General features: G+C 44.8%; 1 protein-coding gene across 1 annotated transcript in view; it reads left to right on the top strand.

The window, feature by feature from the left end:
* The first annotated feature begins 1,186 nt into the window (after positions 1-1,186).
* DHFR (dihydrofolate reductase) overlaps positions 1,187-15,290 on the top strand; it is a 217,316-nt gene continuing 203,212 nt past the window's right edge. Inside the window, exons 1-2 of the mRNA XM_029574186.1 lie at positions 1,187-1,379; positions 4,108-4,157. Coding sequence (XP_029430046.1) covers positions 1,294-1,379; positions 4,108-4,157 — 136 coding nt within the window. The 5' untranslated portion in view covers positions 1,187-1,293. The remainder of the gene's footprint in view (positions 1,380-4,107; positions 4,158-15,290) is intronic.

Raw genomic sequence — 15,290 nt, forward strand, 5'->3', positions numbered from 1 at the left:
AAATGTTAAATCAGCAGGTGGCTCGTGGGTTGGGAGACAGATGTTCATTATGCCCATGTCCGTTTTCCGAATCTGTGGCTGTCAGTGGGTTTGAGAACCGATGACGGTAAAATTGAGCATCGGCTGTCAAACCCGCCGACAGCCGCCGCTCCTGTCAAAAAGGAGGCGCTAGGGACGCACTAGTGTCCCTAGCGCCTCCTTTTACCACAGGCCCTCATTTACATACTTGATCGCACTCCCAGAAGAGTGGCCTGGGCATGCATTGGGAGAGTGGGCGCTCGCCTCGGAGCGCCTGCTCTCCAGCGAATTTTACTGTACTTTATCAGCCCAATAGGGATTAGCTGCTGCTATTACTGGCATCAGTAGCATGGGTTCTAGTGTTTGAGTACATGCCAGGCTGCAGAACATCTTTAGCCTTTTGGCCAGGCCTCCAAACCACTAATGCTGGCACAGTGAAGCTTTCGCCCCATAGGCTGTTCACAATAGTCTTTGTTAATTTCTTTTTTGGGCTTTGTATTAATGTGACTTTCTGTAACCTTAAGCATTACTGTAAGAAGGATGGCCAGAGGGAGGTGCACAAATGCATTGGTCCCTGGTGATCCTCGCTATTCCACTGTCCCTGGGCAGTCGTGAATGAAGGTTCACGGTGCCCAAATCCCAACACTGGTTCTGATTGAGCCTAAACAAAAAAAAAAAAAAAAGCTATTACCAGAAACCCTACCCCCCCCCCCCCAAAAAAAAAAAAAGAATCAATGCTAATGTGTGCTGGAGGGAAAAGGCGAGAGCAGTGACTTCATACGACATCCATCGAAAAGCGTTAAATCACATACGACTTTGTTTTCACCAAGAGGACCGTGCAATTTAACAGACAGCAAGGTGTGAGACTAAATACTTTTAAGTAGGGAAAAAGAAAAGGCCCGAAAAGCCATTTTATCCTTGGCCGTGAAGAAAGCCAAATGAACAGAGCCGGAGGAAGCACTACAGGATCACGGAAGATAATGTTAGGCTTGGGAGGGAGACTGACGAGCGTCCGCTCGCTATTTCCATTGCAGTTAGCGTCACAGATGTAGACAAAATAAAATTCGCAGCTAACTCCTCTCCCACCTGCTTTACGCTTGCTTTTACCAAGCCGAGCAGATGGGAGCTCGGTCATTTCCGCCGCACTTTATTAGCGGAAGGAAGGCGGCTGCTTCTGCGCATGCTTAGTCGAGTAGAGTTCTGGACGTGGCGCGTATTCCAAAGTCCTCTTGCATGGGGCTGTGAGTGTGCACTTCGATTTCATCGCCCTAGAGAATGAGTCGTCTCATAAACGCTATCGTGGCCGTGTGCCCAGGAATGGGAATCGGGAAGGACGGGAAACTTCCCTGGCCGATACTCAGGTATAGCACGTGGTTTCCTCCCCCCCTCCCAGGTATCATAGCCCAGGTACAGCGCCTGCCCTTTCATCTGTAGTCAGGCCCAGCGCATTCCCCCCGCCCCCCTTCAATTGCTGATTTGCAGTGCCTGCCCCATAGAAGGTTGCCATTGTGATTAGACTATATTTCTGCTTGCTCTGAAATTCTGGGAGTCTCACGGCTTCCAAAAGAAGCTCAGCAGTGAGCACCCGGAGTGTCCCTGGCTTTTGTATTGAAATATATTCACATCTTCCCCGTGCAGAGAAATTATCTATTTCAATTTTTTTAAATTTAATGGACTAAAACTACTCCGATTATCGGGCCGATACAGTACAGTGCGCTCCGGTGGAGCACACTGTTACCCTGCGTTTGGATGTGCTAGCTCTACCCCTTATTCAGTAAGGGGTAATAGTGCGTCCAACCCTCCGAAACTAATAGCCCCTGCAACATGCAAATGCATATGGATGGCCCTGTTAGTTATTCCCGCGCGATACAGAAAGTAAAATGTGCAGCCAAGCCGCACATTTTACTTTCAGAAATTAGCACCTACCCAAAGGTAGGCGTTAATTTCTGCCTGCGCGGGGGAAGTGTACAGAAAAGCAGTAAAAACTGCTTTTCTCTGCACCCTCCAACTTAATATCATAGCGATATTAAGTTGGAGGTCCTAAAAGTTTAAAATAATTAAAAAAAAATAATTTAAATCAGCTCACGGGTTGAAAACCGGACGCTCAATTTTGCCGGTGTCCACCAGTTTCCAAACCTGTGGCTGTCAGTGGGTTTGAGAACAGACGCCGGCAAAATTGAGTGTCGGCTGTCAAACTCGCTGACAGCCGCCCCTTCCTTCAAAAAAGAGGCGCTAGGGACGTGCTAGTGTCCCTAGCGCCTCTTTTTACCGTGGGCCCTAATTTGCATGTTTGTCCCCCCTGAATCGCGCGCACAGGAGCGTGGGCACTCGCCCGCTCTCCCGCGACCTTTACTGTATTGGCCTGTTAGTTTGGATGTGCCTATAAATTGATTATTGATGAAACAAGGAGGTTACACAAACGTACCAATGAAATAAAGTGCACGCAAAAACATATGTCCAAACTGAACGTACATTTTTTTGAATGCGCACAACTTCTCTTGGACGATGCAATAGACAAATGAGCCTAGCACTAAAAAGGATGCACTAGGGATAGATTGTGCGTCCATAGCATTGGATGCTCAGGAGATGTGGCTGAGCCTCGTTTAGTAAAATGGATGCTTAATTAATGAGCATCTTTTTTCCTAACCCACTCAAACAGCTACGGGTTAAGAAAACGGACAATTGATGGGGCCAATGCAAAAAAAATGCACTGAAAGCGGGTACTAAGGTAATAGCTAATAGCCTTATCTACATGCATTTACATGTGATGAACGCTATTAGCTATGCGCTGGTTTGGACACACGTTTTGGACATGCTAATCCTTAATGCTTATCGGGTGTTAGTCTAGTGTGTCTTTAAACTGTGCTCAGCGCACGATATTGCATTGGCCTGAAAGGGCAGATGTAAGGTGTTTTGTGCAGAATCTTTTCAGGCTGATGAAATAAACTGTGCTAAACTTACCATGGGTTTTTACTCACACTTTAGCATGAATTTTTTGGTGCTAACATTGCCGTAGAATGTAAAAAGGATTCGGTACTGAAAAAACTCACACTTAAAATCTTGCAGCAAGCTTAGCAATGCAAGGAGGCACATTAGCAGGGAAGTTGCCTAGCATGCCTCCTACTACTATGGGAAATTTAATGCCTGTTCAAAGTCAGGCGTTAAACTTCTGTAGCTGGCCTGACAAGTACTCCTTCCCAAATCCACTTCTGGAGGTCCAGGTCTACTAACCTTTTAAATGCTTGTTATCCAGAAGGTGCTGACTTTCCCATCACCCTCTGCCACCGCTGACCTTTCGGGCCCACAAATCTTCTCTCTCCTTACTGGAAACCCCTGCCAGAGAACCTCCAGTCTCTCTTGGAAATCCCCTCTCTCAGTTCTGCCAGGCTCTCAATTACATGGGAGAGGGTATTTTCCCTGGCTGAACCGACCTTCTGGAATTACCTTCCTCAGCATTTATGCACCCTGAATGATATAAACTAATTCAAGAAAATCCTAAAGACAAACAGCTGTTTGTAGCTGCTTTCGCTCAAGCCAACTGATTAACTCAAGGCTCCCTGCTTTGTGACTTTGTCACCTTTTTTCTGGCATGTGATAATGTAGTATTATGTTTGTTTTACTCATTTCTTTTTATTCTTATGTAACTATGTTCTCCTTCCTGAACCTTGGAGGGTGCAGACTGTAAATTATTTTAAATAATTTCAGGACCAATCCTGTTTTAGAAGGCTGTGCTGAAAGGGGATTGGTCCTTTCACTGATGTGTCAGAGAAAAGGAGCAATCGGGAACAGCCCTGCCAGGAGGAGATCTCTGGCAGGGGTTTCTGGTGGGGATGGAGGGGTTTCGTCTGCCCAGGAAGTCAGCAGTGGTGGGAAAGTCAGGAACCCTTAAACAGCATTTAAAAGTTTGTAAAAAAAAAACCATGTGCATATAAAACTGTGTACTGCTTAACACTCTCACAAGAAATTCATATGCTAATAAGTCATTAACTCAGGGCTTCTCAAACTGGGTTTGTAAGGGGTTTTTTAAATGTGTATTTTGTGATTATATAGACACTCACACAACAGTAATGTGTGTTTTTTTTTCCTTAGGAATGAGTTTAAATATTTTCAGAAGATGACCATGACTCCGACAATAGAAGGTAACATTTGCATATTACTTTACTTATTTCTAATAGTTCATATGGGCAATAGTGATTTACTGTGATAAAGAAAAAATGTACATATTTAAGATTTGAAATTCAGAGAGAATTTTGTTTTTATTGATTGTATTTTTTATAAACGTCTGTTACTTGGATTGTTTTGAATGTTATGTTGTACTCTGCCGAAATCTTGCTAATGGATCGGTGGAATATAAATAAGCATACAGTGATTACCATGTTCATTTCTGTACTTTTGCTATTGTGCTATTTTGTGTATATATTTATTTTTTATTTATTTTTAATTTTTTATATACCGAAGTTCTTGTGGGAATTACAAATCACTCCGGTTTATATATGTGTGTGTGTGTATGTATGTATATATATATATATATTGCTTTAAGTTAAGCAGCTAACTCCACTCCTCCTCTGAACATCTCTTGCCTGCCCACGGAACACCCCCAGCTAGAATTTAGCTGGATAAGAACTAAATATATCCGGGTAAGTAGTTTAGATGATAACTAGGAGCCTTGCCCTGGGGCTGTGCCGTGGTCCAAGGGCTCATGCTTTCTGCTGATGATCAAGCCTTGGCCTTGATCGCAACAGATTGCGAAGGCCTCAAGTCTCTCAGCAATAGCGAGGTCCCAGAGCACAACAGATGGTTTAACATTTCTGCATGGGGGCAACCTGCACGGAGCAGCAGTTACTTCCAGATTACCATAGAGGTAATCTGGAAGGACCGGCAGTTACTATCATAAGCAAATTGCTGGGTAGACTAGGTGGACCATTTGTTCATTTTCTACTGTCATTACAATGTTAGATGTAAATAAAAAATGTCAACCAGATTGGTTAGAAAAAATGTTTAATCAGTCACTCTCTTGTATTTAAAATTCTTCTTGTGTAACAGTAGCTGCCCTACAAAAATGTTCCCCTAAAATATTTCTTAATCAGGATCTGTTTGGACAATAGATGCATTGAATTTTAAAAGTCTAAAAAGACAGGTAAGTGTACAGTATGCACACAAAAATGAGGTCCATATTCAAAAGCCATTTATAGGGATAACGTAATAGGTATGTGCCGTGGGTAGGCAAGTGCATTCGGGCACAGGCTGGAGAAAAGCTTAGAAGCACTTGGAGACTCTGCTGAACCTGCATGCACAGGAGTGAGACCCAGCAACGCAATCCGAGTCTCTAAGGTAGACCTCCGGTCACTCGAAAGCCCTTTCAAACCTGCCACTTAGGAACGGCTTGTGAATCAGGACAGACTGAGGTCGAGGACAGATGATGACTCTGGAGACAAGAACTTAAACGAAGGCACTGAAGACTTCGAAATTAAAATGAAGGCACTGAAGACGTGAAACATAGGCAAAGGTGCAGATTGAGCCCTGTGCCGCAGGGCGCCCTACCACAGCTCGTGGGCTGGTTGCAAACCACACTGAATGCAGAGCAGAATCTAGACTTGAGACTTGGACATGGATGGGAACTGGGCTAGGAGATCCAAAGATGAGGAACAGGATTCAAGGACTCAGGACCATGGATGGGACCCTGGCATTCAGGAACTCAGAACCAGGGAAAGGACCCCAGTGTTTTAAAAACAAGGGACTTCCAGAAACTTGACCAGCAATGAAGTAGGCCTTATGCCACAAGGCGCCCTACAAAACCCTTGGGCTGGTTGCAGACCACGATGCTGGCACGCCTGGAGGAGTGGATGAAAAAGAAGACCTGGAAGGCAGGACTAGAAGACGAAGACTTGGACATCAGTAACAGAAGACATAGGGACCGTCGAGAAACCAGGAACTTGAAATGAAGAACATAAAGGAGCTCCCACTAAGAACATGAAGACATTGAAGAAGCAAAGATAAAGAACTTCGACGATTCCTGGAGCAAGAGCTGGAACAGGAACTTCAGAGTGATGCAACTCCTTCAAAGGCAACCCTAAACTGAAGAAAGGCCACTCTTATTGGCCTGGCAGGATGACTTCATCAGAAGGGACTGTGGGGCTTTTCCTGCTGCGGTCCCTTTAAATGTTCCAGAGAGGCACGCGGGCCTAGAAGACACTAGGGCAGGAACGATGGTTAGGAAGAAGAAGGCAGAGGTGGCGCAGGTCTGTGGCAACAGTATGGAGGAAGGGCCGTGCAGGAACAGTGCCGGTAGAGATGACTCTGTGTCACTTGGGAGCGGTAGCATGGCTCGGTGGTGTCGGTAGATGAGTGAGCTGCTTGCGGCTTCGTTCACAACACCATCCCTTTAAGTCTCTAGGGATCCGCAGTGTTTGTCCCATGCTCTGTTGAATTCATTAACTGTTCTCGTTTTCACCACCTCTTATGGGAGGGTATTTCAGGCATTCACCACCCTCTTTGTGAAGAAATATTTCCTGATATTGGTTCTTAGTTGTCCCCCCTTGGAATTTCATATTATGACCTTGAAGTTTGCATCATTGATATCTGAAGGTCTATCAAATCTTCCCTGCTCTACCTCTCCTCCAGGGAGATCCTTCAGCCTCTCCTCATAGGTTTTCTGAAACAGACCTCAGACCATTTTGGTCGCCTTCCTCTGGACAGTTTCCATCCTATCTCTAGGTCTCCAGAATTGAACACAGTATTCCAGGTGAGGCCTCTCCAAGGATCTGTACAAGGACATTATCTCTTCCCTTTTCCTACTAGTTATACCTCTCTCTATGCAGCCCAGCACCTTCCTGGCTTTAGCTACCACCTTGTCACATTGCTTTGCAATCTTCAGATCGCCATATACAATTACACCAAGGTGTGATTGTGCACAAAAGTCTTTTATTTCCCATCACATACAGCTCTTTTGCATGTCCGCACCCCAGATGCATGAGTCTGTGCTTCTTGGCATTGAATTACAGTTGCCAAATTTTCGACCACTATTTAGTTTTTCTTAAATCACTTTTCATTCTTTCTACTCCTTCAGGCATGTCCACTCTGTTGCAGATCTTAGTATTATCTGCAGAAGGGCAAACCTTTCCTTCTAATCCCTTTCGCAATGTCATTTATGAAGATATTGAACGGAACTGGCCCCAAAATTTCCTTGAGGCACTCTAACACCATTTTCTCATCAGAGTGGGTTCCATTTACCATCACACACTGTTTCCTGTCAGTCAACCAGTTAGTAATCTACTCCACCACCTTGGCGCCCACACCCAGTCTTCTCATTTTATTCACGAGCTTCCTATGCGGGACTGTATCAAAACCTTTGCTGAAATCCAAGAAAATCACATCGAGCACTCTTCCTTGATCCAATTCTCAATGAAAAAAATCAATCAGGTTTGTCTGACAGGCCCTTCCCCTGGTGAATCTGTGCTGTCTGGGATCCAGTGACCCACCAGATTTTAAATAGTTCACTATCTTTTCCTTCAGCTGAGTCTCCATTAATTTTCCCACCACAGAGGTAAGGCTAACTGGGCTGTAGTTTCCAGCCTCCTTACTGCTACCACTCTTGTGAAGCGGGACCTCCACCGCTCTTCTCCAATCACGTGGCATTTCCTGGATCTATTAAAACAGGTCTTTCAGCGGACCCGCCGGCACATCTCTGAGCTCCCTAAGTATCCTGGGATGTACCTCATCTGGCCCTATGGCCTTGTCCACGTTCAGATTTCCTAGCTGTTTCCATACATTCTCTTCTGTACATTCTCTTCTATTCTACTCTCACCCACAGTCTTGTCAAACAGCAACGGTCTCTCAAGGTCTTATTTAGTAAACACTAAAATGAAGTATTTGTTTAATATTTCTGCCATTTCTTCATCATTCTTCACACATTGCTCCTTATTATCTTTCAATTTCATTACACCACTTCAGGCCTTCCTTCTTTCTCTATATCTGAAAAACTCCTTTATCACCCGACTTCCGCAGGAGGATCAGCTGAAGTCGGGTGATAAAGGAGTTTTGTTGAATAAGAATTTATAACGCCCCTGAAGAAGCGATAAAGAAACACGAGCCGTGTTGGGCACATTATTCTCTACTCCGGCGTTCTGGCACAGAGCCTATGCGGCTCAGCGTCTTTTGACTAATTGAGTCATTATCATCACTAAAGATAAGTACTTTCTACAGCAACGTACTACAGCAATGTATGGAAAATGTTTTCATCATTTATTTTGAAGAAAATTAATTTTAAAAAATTACAAAAAAACCCACCAAAAAAAAGGAAAAATATTGTAATTCAAATGTGAGAGCTCACAACCATGACCAATGATTAAAAAGTCTATAATAAACCACAATACATATGCAAGTTTCAATATATGTGGTAGACTTATTTATGAGAGTGTTAATGTATTAAGCTCTCAAAAAGTTATATGAGGTTGGGTTGTAAGTGGAAATTAGCATTTCTGATCCTAACATATTTAACCATTGTTTTTTTGAGTTTGAAGCTCAATACTAAAGCATGTGGTTCTTCTCAGTCAGTTTTTGGAATGGGGGAGCTGGACAGTCACTCGAGGTACAGTCAGCTGAGGGGTGCTGTGGCAAAACATGAGTAGTCAAGGCTTTTCTCTTAAGTGCTTTTATTTACAGTGCAAACTTGTCAACATTCACATGTTTAGAAATCCCAACTTTTTAATACATACTCAAAATAGGCCAGCCCTATTCCAGGGGCTGCCTTACCCTGTTTACTTACCAAACACCATAATCTTAGGCTACCTATTGTCAGGGGCTGCCTGTTCTCTCTGTACTCGCCAAGTTTCAACTTTACAAACAATCTGGCTTACAGGAACTGTTTTCTGGAGTTCCAGAGGCCCTCTCTTCTTCCTCCTGGGCCTGCACTCTTATTCCTCAGTATATGCTACACTCAGCTTTAAGGTGGAGACGGCCCTTAACATATTTTGGGACTCTTGGGTACATATCCTGTCACAGGCACCTTAAGCATCACGGTGAAGGAGGAGAGGCCCAGTGTGGCTGCAGTGGATCCTATTCCTCCAGGGCTGAATAGAGGATTGGGAGGAAGTTGCTTTTCGACTAGGGTGCCATTTGCCCTATATCTGCTCCTGGTACCTCCTGAGTGGTATTGCACTGTCCTTTTATTCAGAGAAGGGATATTCCAGTGCTAGAGTGTGAGCTCAGTAGAAACATTAGCCTGGATTATCAGTGTTAGGGCTTACCATGGCAGCCTTCTACATTTCTGGCTGCTCAAGGGAAAACCTGGCCTGGATTACTGGCAGAACTCTGTAATCTAGGGTAATGATCTTGCACTCTGTAACAGCGTATTGCTGATGGGGTACCTGCTTTGTGCCACTGAATCATCAGCACAGTAATGTCAGCAAGTTGTCTCTGTTGTGGGGGAAAATGAGCTATCATTGGGCCTCATTCACTAAGCCATGCTAGGCCATTTATCATCTGAAAAACTCTGCTTTTCATGCAGTAAATTGTCTAACACAGGGATAACATGAGATTTGAAATTTCTTGTGTTAAAATGGTACTATGCGTATTAAAATGGACTCATTAGCATGCATGTACATGTTGAGCTCATTAATACCCTAAACTATGCTAATCAAATAACACGGCTTGCCAAACAATTTGCACACCACGTTATGTAAAGTTTAAGTTACCTACAACTCAAGTCCCTGGAGGTGAAAATACTGCAGCTTAGTGAATGACTCCCCACTGACAGCTCTAATGAATAACACAGAGGCGCCCTTCCTAACAAAGCACCTGCTTTAATCTGACAGAGCATAAAAAATTAAATATAATGGCAGATAGACTAAAATCCGTGCAGGCTGTTACTCTTAGTAGAAAAACAAACTGGGATGTAAAATATATGGAAACAAAGAACAGGGCCTTTTCCTGTGTTTGCCTGTGGTATGAAATTTCCTAACTAAACATTTACATAAGAACATAAGATTTGCTATATTGCGTCGGAGTGAGGATCAATCAAGCCCAGTATCCTGTTTCCAGCAGTGGCCCACGAGTGATGACTACCTATCCTTTAGGAAATGTTGTAAAGCATGTTTTTTACTGTTGCTTTTAAGAACTGAACTATGTATAGGATTTTCAGACTGTTAATCTAGATAGGGTGGGGTTGGTCCTATCCAATGGGTGTTTTTGTTGGCTTTATCAGTTATGTTAGGATTTTAATTTGTGTTGTGATTTAATTTGTTATATTTTACTGTTTGTAAGTTGTCTAGATCCTTTGATTGGATGGGTGTCTCCCAAATCTTGAAAATAAATAAATAAAATCCAGGCTAACCAATGTTCTTCCTGTTGCAGTACCATAACCCCCACTTGATTTCTGGCTTTCTTCACTTGTTCACAGTGAAGGATCTTTACTCTTATTGGGGCCGATGTAATAAAATCCACGGCAAAAGAGGCGCTTGTTATGACCGCGGGTTTTGATCACTGCACGCGGCTGAAGCTGCCGCTTCCTCGAGCTGTAAAAAACATAAATTATGCAAATGATTTGTGCGCAGAAATCCGCACACATACGGAAAAATGCACATACATAAATGAGATAAGGGCCTTTTGTAATCTGCCGCATCAGCGCTCAAAACCCGTGCCAATAATCCACGCATAAAAGCAAGCACGTGAGCAGGTCTCCCTATTAAGTGAAAGTATGACCCTAGAAAGTATTTTTAATATTTCAAATAACTGCTGCAGAAAACATGGCAAATATTTTCATGGATGCTAATTCACAATAGCCTTGCCGCTGTTCTGGCCGTGTATCTGTCCGCCCAGGGAAGTGCCTACCTCGGACGCTGTGAAAAGCGTTTTGGTAAGCTGGCCATTCTGAAGCCGAGATAAGTGCTTATCAGGCCGCTCGTGCTCTGTTGGTGGAAGAAAAATCCAAATGCCTCAAATCTGCAGTCATCAAACCAATTCTAAAAAAGAATAACTTGGATCCTGAAATACTTGCAAACTATCGCCCCATCTCAACCCTATCTTTCATAGCCAAGACCATTGAAAAAGTCGTACACGCCCAACTTGACGACTATCTTGAATCAAACAACATCCTATATCCAACTCAATATGGATTCAGAAAAAACTTAAACACATAATCTCTCCTTCTCTCTCTAACTGACATAATACTAAGAGGCTTTGACAAAGGTAAAAAAGACCTACTCATCCTTCTTGACCTCTCAGCTGCTTTCGACACAGTAAACCACAATATTCTTTTAGACCGACTATCTCAAATTGGCTTAACTGATACCACCCTACAATGGTTCGCCTCTTATCTATCTGACAGAACCTACCAAGTATTAATTAATAACGACCCATCCAAAAAGATTAACCTCGACACTGGAGTTCCCCAAGGATCAGCGTTATCGGCCACTCTATTTAACATTTACCTTCTTCCCATCTGCCAAGTATTAAAAGATAATGGAATCACCCACTTCCTCTACGCTGACGACATTCAACTTCTAATTCCCATCCAAAATTAAATCAAAGATACCTACAAGAAAACCTCTGATCTACTTATCTCGATTAAACATCTCCTAAATTCTCTGAAGCTCATAATCAACATCGACAAAGCTGAAATAATTCTCATGGACAAAAAACCCAATCCAACTCCGCCACCCCTGCCTTTACTTGACAAACAAATGAACTCTATACTCCCCACCACCCACACCAGGAACCTCAGAATTATTATTGATAAAGAGCTTTCTTTCAAGAACCACATATCAAACAAAACTAAAGAAGGCTATCACAGACTTCTAACCCTAAGACATTTAAAACCATTTCTTAACCCTTTTGATTTCAGAACTGTCTTACAACTGCTCATTTTCACTACCTTCGACTACTGCAACTCCCTACTAATTGGATTACCTCATTCTAACCTCAAACCGCTCCAGATTCTGCAGAATTCAGCAGCCAGAGTTCTGACAGGAACAAAGAGAAATGAACACATAACGCCCATATTGATTTCACTTCATTGGCTCCCAATTAAAGCACGTATTGAACACAAAGCAATGACCATCATACATAAAATTCTAAGCAATGAACATCAAGGACTAAACAGCTTAAACATAACCCATGAGAATCCTCTAAGAAACCTACGTTCAAACAACTCAGGACACTTAAATATACCCCCCATCAAAGATGCACAACCAGAGAAAGAGCATTCTCCATTGCCTCCCCTAAAATTTGGAACTCCCTACTTACAGGTCGATACAGTAACGTTGAGTTAAAGATTCCCCGTCTGTAACGTGCTGGGAGCGCACAATACAGACGAGTAAGGCCATCCAGCGATACAGTCTCCAGTTTCACGCGTCCTTAGCGCTTCCTAAACCCTTTCCTAAACCCTTTCCGCACCCAGCATGTAAATGAACGAAAAAGCTGTATAATGAAGGAATTAGCTATTCCCCTGCGATACTGTAACGGGCGCTGATATTATCTCCTCCGTAACCCGCTGTTCTGCCGCGGCCTTAACCTGCTAGTTTACCGCCTCCCCCTAGTAGGAGTTAGTGTAGTGTAGTGTAAAAACATTGCTTACCCGCCCTGGTCCCGTCCGGTCTCCTGCAGCCCCGTCCGGTCTCCTCCTCCCGAAGCAAAAAAAAACAAAACGAAAAAGTAGCAAGGCTCGGGCCTGCTACGGTAAGTGTAAAAAGTGTAAAAAACAAAAAAACCTGTGTGTTATATAAAAAAATAAAACAATTTGAAATACCTGTCGGAGGGCCGTGGGTCCAGGCGGCCGGTGGGCGGCGGGCAGCCATCAGCGGCATCCGGTAGTCCCTTCTCCCGATTTCGCACGGGCATTCATCCAGGCAGAGGGAGCCGACGGCGAACGACCTCCAGCTCCCCCTGCCTGGATGAGCGCCAAAATCGCACGGGCGGGTCGGCAGCGGGGGGGGGGGGGGCGGCAGCAGGATCCGGGAGCGGCGGGTAGGCAGCAGCGGGGTCCGGGGGGGCAGCGGCAGCAGGATCCAGGGGCGGCAGCGAGATCCGGGGAGCGAGTAGTGGCAGCGTGTTCGATTGGGCAGGCAGGTAGGTGGCAAAAAAAAGATGGCCGCCTGCACGGGAAAAGCGTGCAATTGGCCGCTGAAGACGTGACGTCACGACGTTTGGCGTCACGGGGTGTGACGTCACGTCTTCAGCGGCCAATTGCAGATTTCCCCCGTGCAGGCGGCCATCTTTTTTTCCCACCTACCTGCCCGATCGAACTCGCTGCCGCTACTCGCCCCCCGGATCTCGCTGCCACTGCCGCCCCTGGATCCTGCTGCCGCTGCCCCCGGACCCCGCTGCTGCCTACCCGCCGCTCCCGGGTCCTCCTGCCGCTGCCGCCCCCCCCCCCCCCCGCTGCCGACCCTCCCGTGCGATTTTGGCGCTCATCCAGGCAGGGGGAGCCGGAGGTCGTTCGCCGTCGGCTCCCTCTGCCTGGATGAATGCCCGTGCGAAATCGGGAGAAGGGACTACCGGATGCCGCTGATGGCTGCCCACCGGCCGCCTGGACCCACGGCCCTCCGACAGGTATTTAAAATTTTTTTATTTTTTTATATAACACACAGGTTTTTTGTTTTTTACACTTTTTACACTTTTTTACACTTCCTGGTGCCTGTCATTTCAAATGTCATTTGAAATGACAGGTACCAGCGCACCCAGGTTACTGTATAGGCGCTGTTACAGCGCCTATACAGTAAAATGGGTTGCGCGGGCATAACTCTTCCCTAACGCTTCACAGCCGCGGCATGCATTTGCATGCGATTAGAAGAGAGAATCAGGCGTTAGGTCAGGAGAACTGTGCGTGCGGGGAGGAAGGGTGCGCCTGACACTGCCGCACTGTTTTTACCGCGGCCTTACTGTATCGAGCCGTTAAAGATCTGAGAACCCAACCTAATCTCAAAACTTTCAAAAAAGACCTAAAAACATGACTGTTTAGCAAATTCTACACTGACATTCATACTTCAGGACATCCTAACTCCCAATCGAACTCTCATCCAAAAACCTCAAAATAACTTGTCTCCAACTAGAACCTAACAAACCATCCTCCTCCCTCATAATGATACTTTCTGGTCTAATATTGTTTACCCTCTGCTTATGATGCACCTTGTTAAACTTTTACACAATTGTTAAGAGAATTACATTTTAAATTTTGTAAACCGTTATGATGGCTTCACCGAATGACGGTATATAAAACTCAACAAATAAATAAATAAATATGACAGGGCACCCAGGAAGGCGCCTAGCTAATCTTGCTGCTTAGGTGCTGAGCTAGGTGCTTGCTTGGTCGTGAATATATATGTTTGAACGCCCAAAATAGCACCTAGTTAAGCTGGACATTCGGATGCCGAGATAGGTGCTCAGCTAGGTGGTTTTTCAGGACGCTCCGATGCCAAATTAGTGCCCCCCCCACCCCCAAGTCGGTGCTGACAGTTAACTCGTTCCCTGACTGTGGCAGTAAAGATTCCATTTAAAAAAAAAAAAACCCCGCACTAGCATTAGTGCAGCTCCCTGCATTGCCTATGATTACCTAATCGCCTCCTTTGCATGCCGTTGGCATGTATTCGTGCAGGAAAAACGGCGGGTCCGTAAGTGCTTTCGTATACGCTTTTTCCCGTGCACAAAACCCTTATTACATCCCCGTATAGAGCTTTGCACGGGAAAATGCGCATACAAACACACATACATCCGCGCAGAAACCCGTGGCAGCTTCAGTGCACCTTATTACATTGGCCCCATTGTTAGCTGGTTACATGCATCCATCACCCTTTCTGTGAAGGAATATTTCCTAATGCTATTCCTGAATCTACCCCCTTTGAACCTCGTACCATGACTTCTTTTTCTAGAGCTTCTTTTCCACTGAAAAATGCTTGTTTTTGCATTATATACTACCTTTTGAGGTATTGTAATGTGTCTATCCGGTCATCACTTTTTCTTCTCTCCTGGAAGGTGTAAATATTTAAGTTCTTAAGTCTTATTTTGTAGGGCTTTCGGTATAGACTGCACCATTTTGGCAAATGGACTGCCTACTTCAGAGCTTCCCAAACTGTGGGTCGGGATCCCAAACGGGGTCACAAAACCTCCAGCCGGGGTCACAAGTGCCTCAAAGGGCAGTCCTCTCCAGACATTACAAGCAGTGGAAATCAGCATGGGATCTTTGAGCTAGCATGCACTCTCGGGTCCTGCCCTCGCTTGAGTTTCCACGTGAACAGGAAGCCATGTGTGAGGAGGGACTGGGTCCACTGCAGGGTCTGTGA

Source organism: Rhinatrema bivittatum, chromosome 1, assembly GCF_901001135.1.
Source record: "Rhinatrema bivittatum chromosome 1, aRhiBiv1.1, whole genome shotgun sequence".
NCBI classification, from domain to species: domain Eukaryota; kingdom Metazoa; phylum Chordata; class Amphibia; order Gymnophiona; family Rhinatrematidae; genus Rhinatrema; species Rhinatrema bivittatum.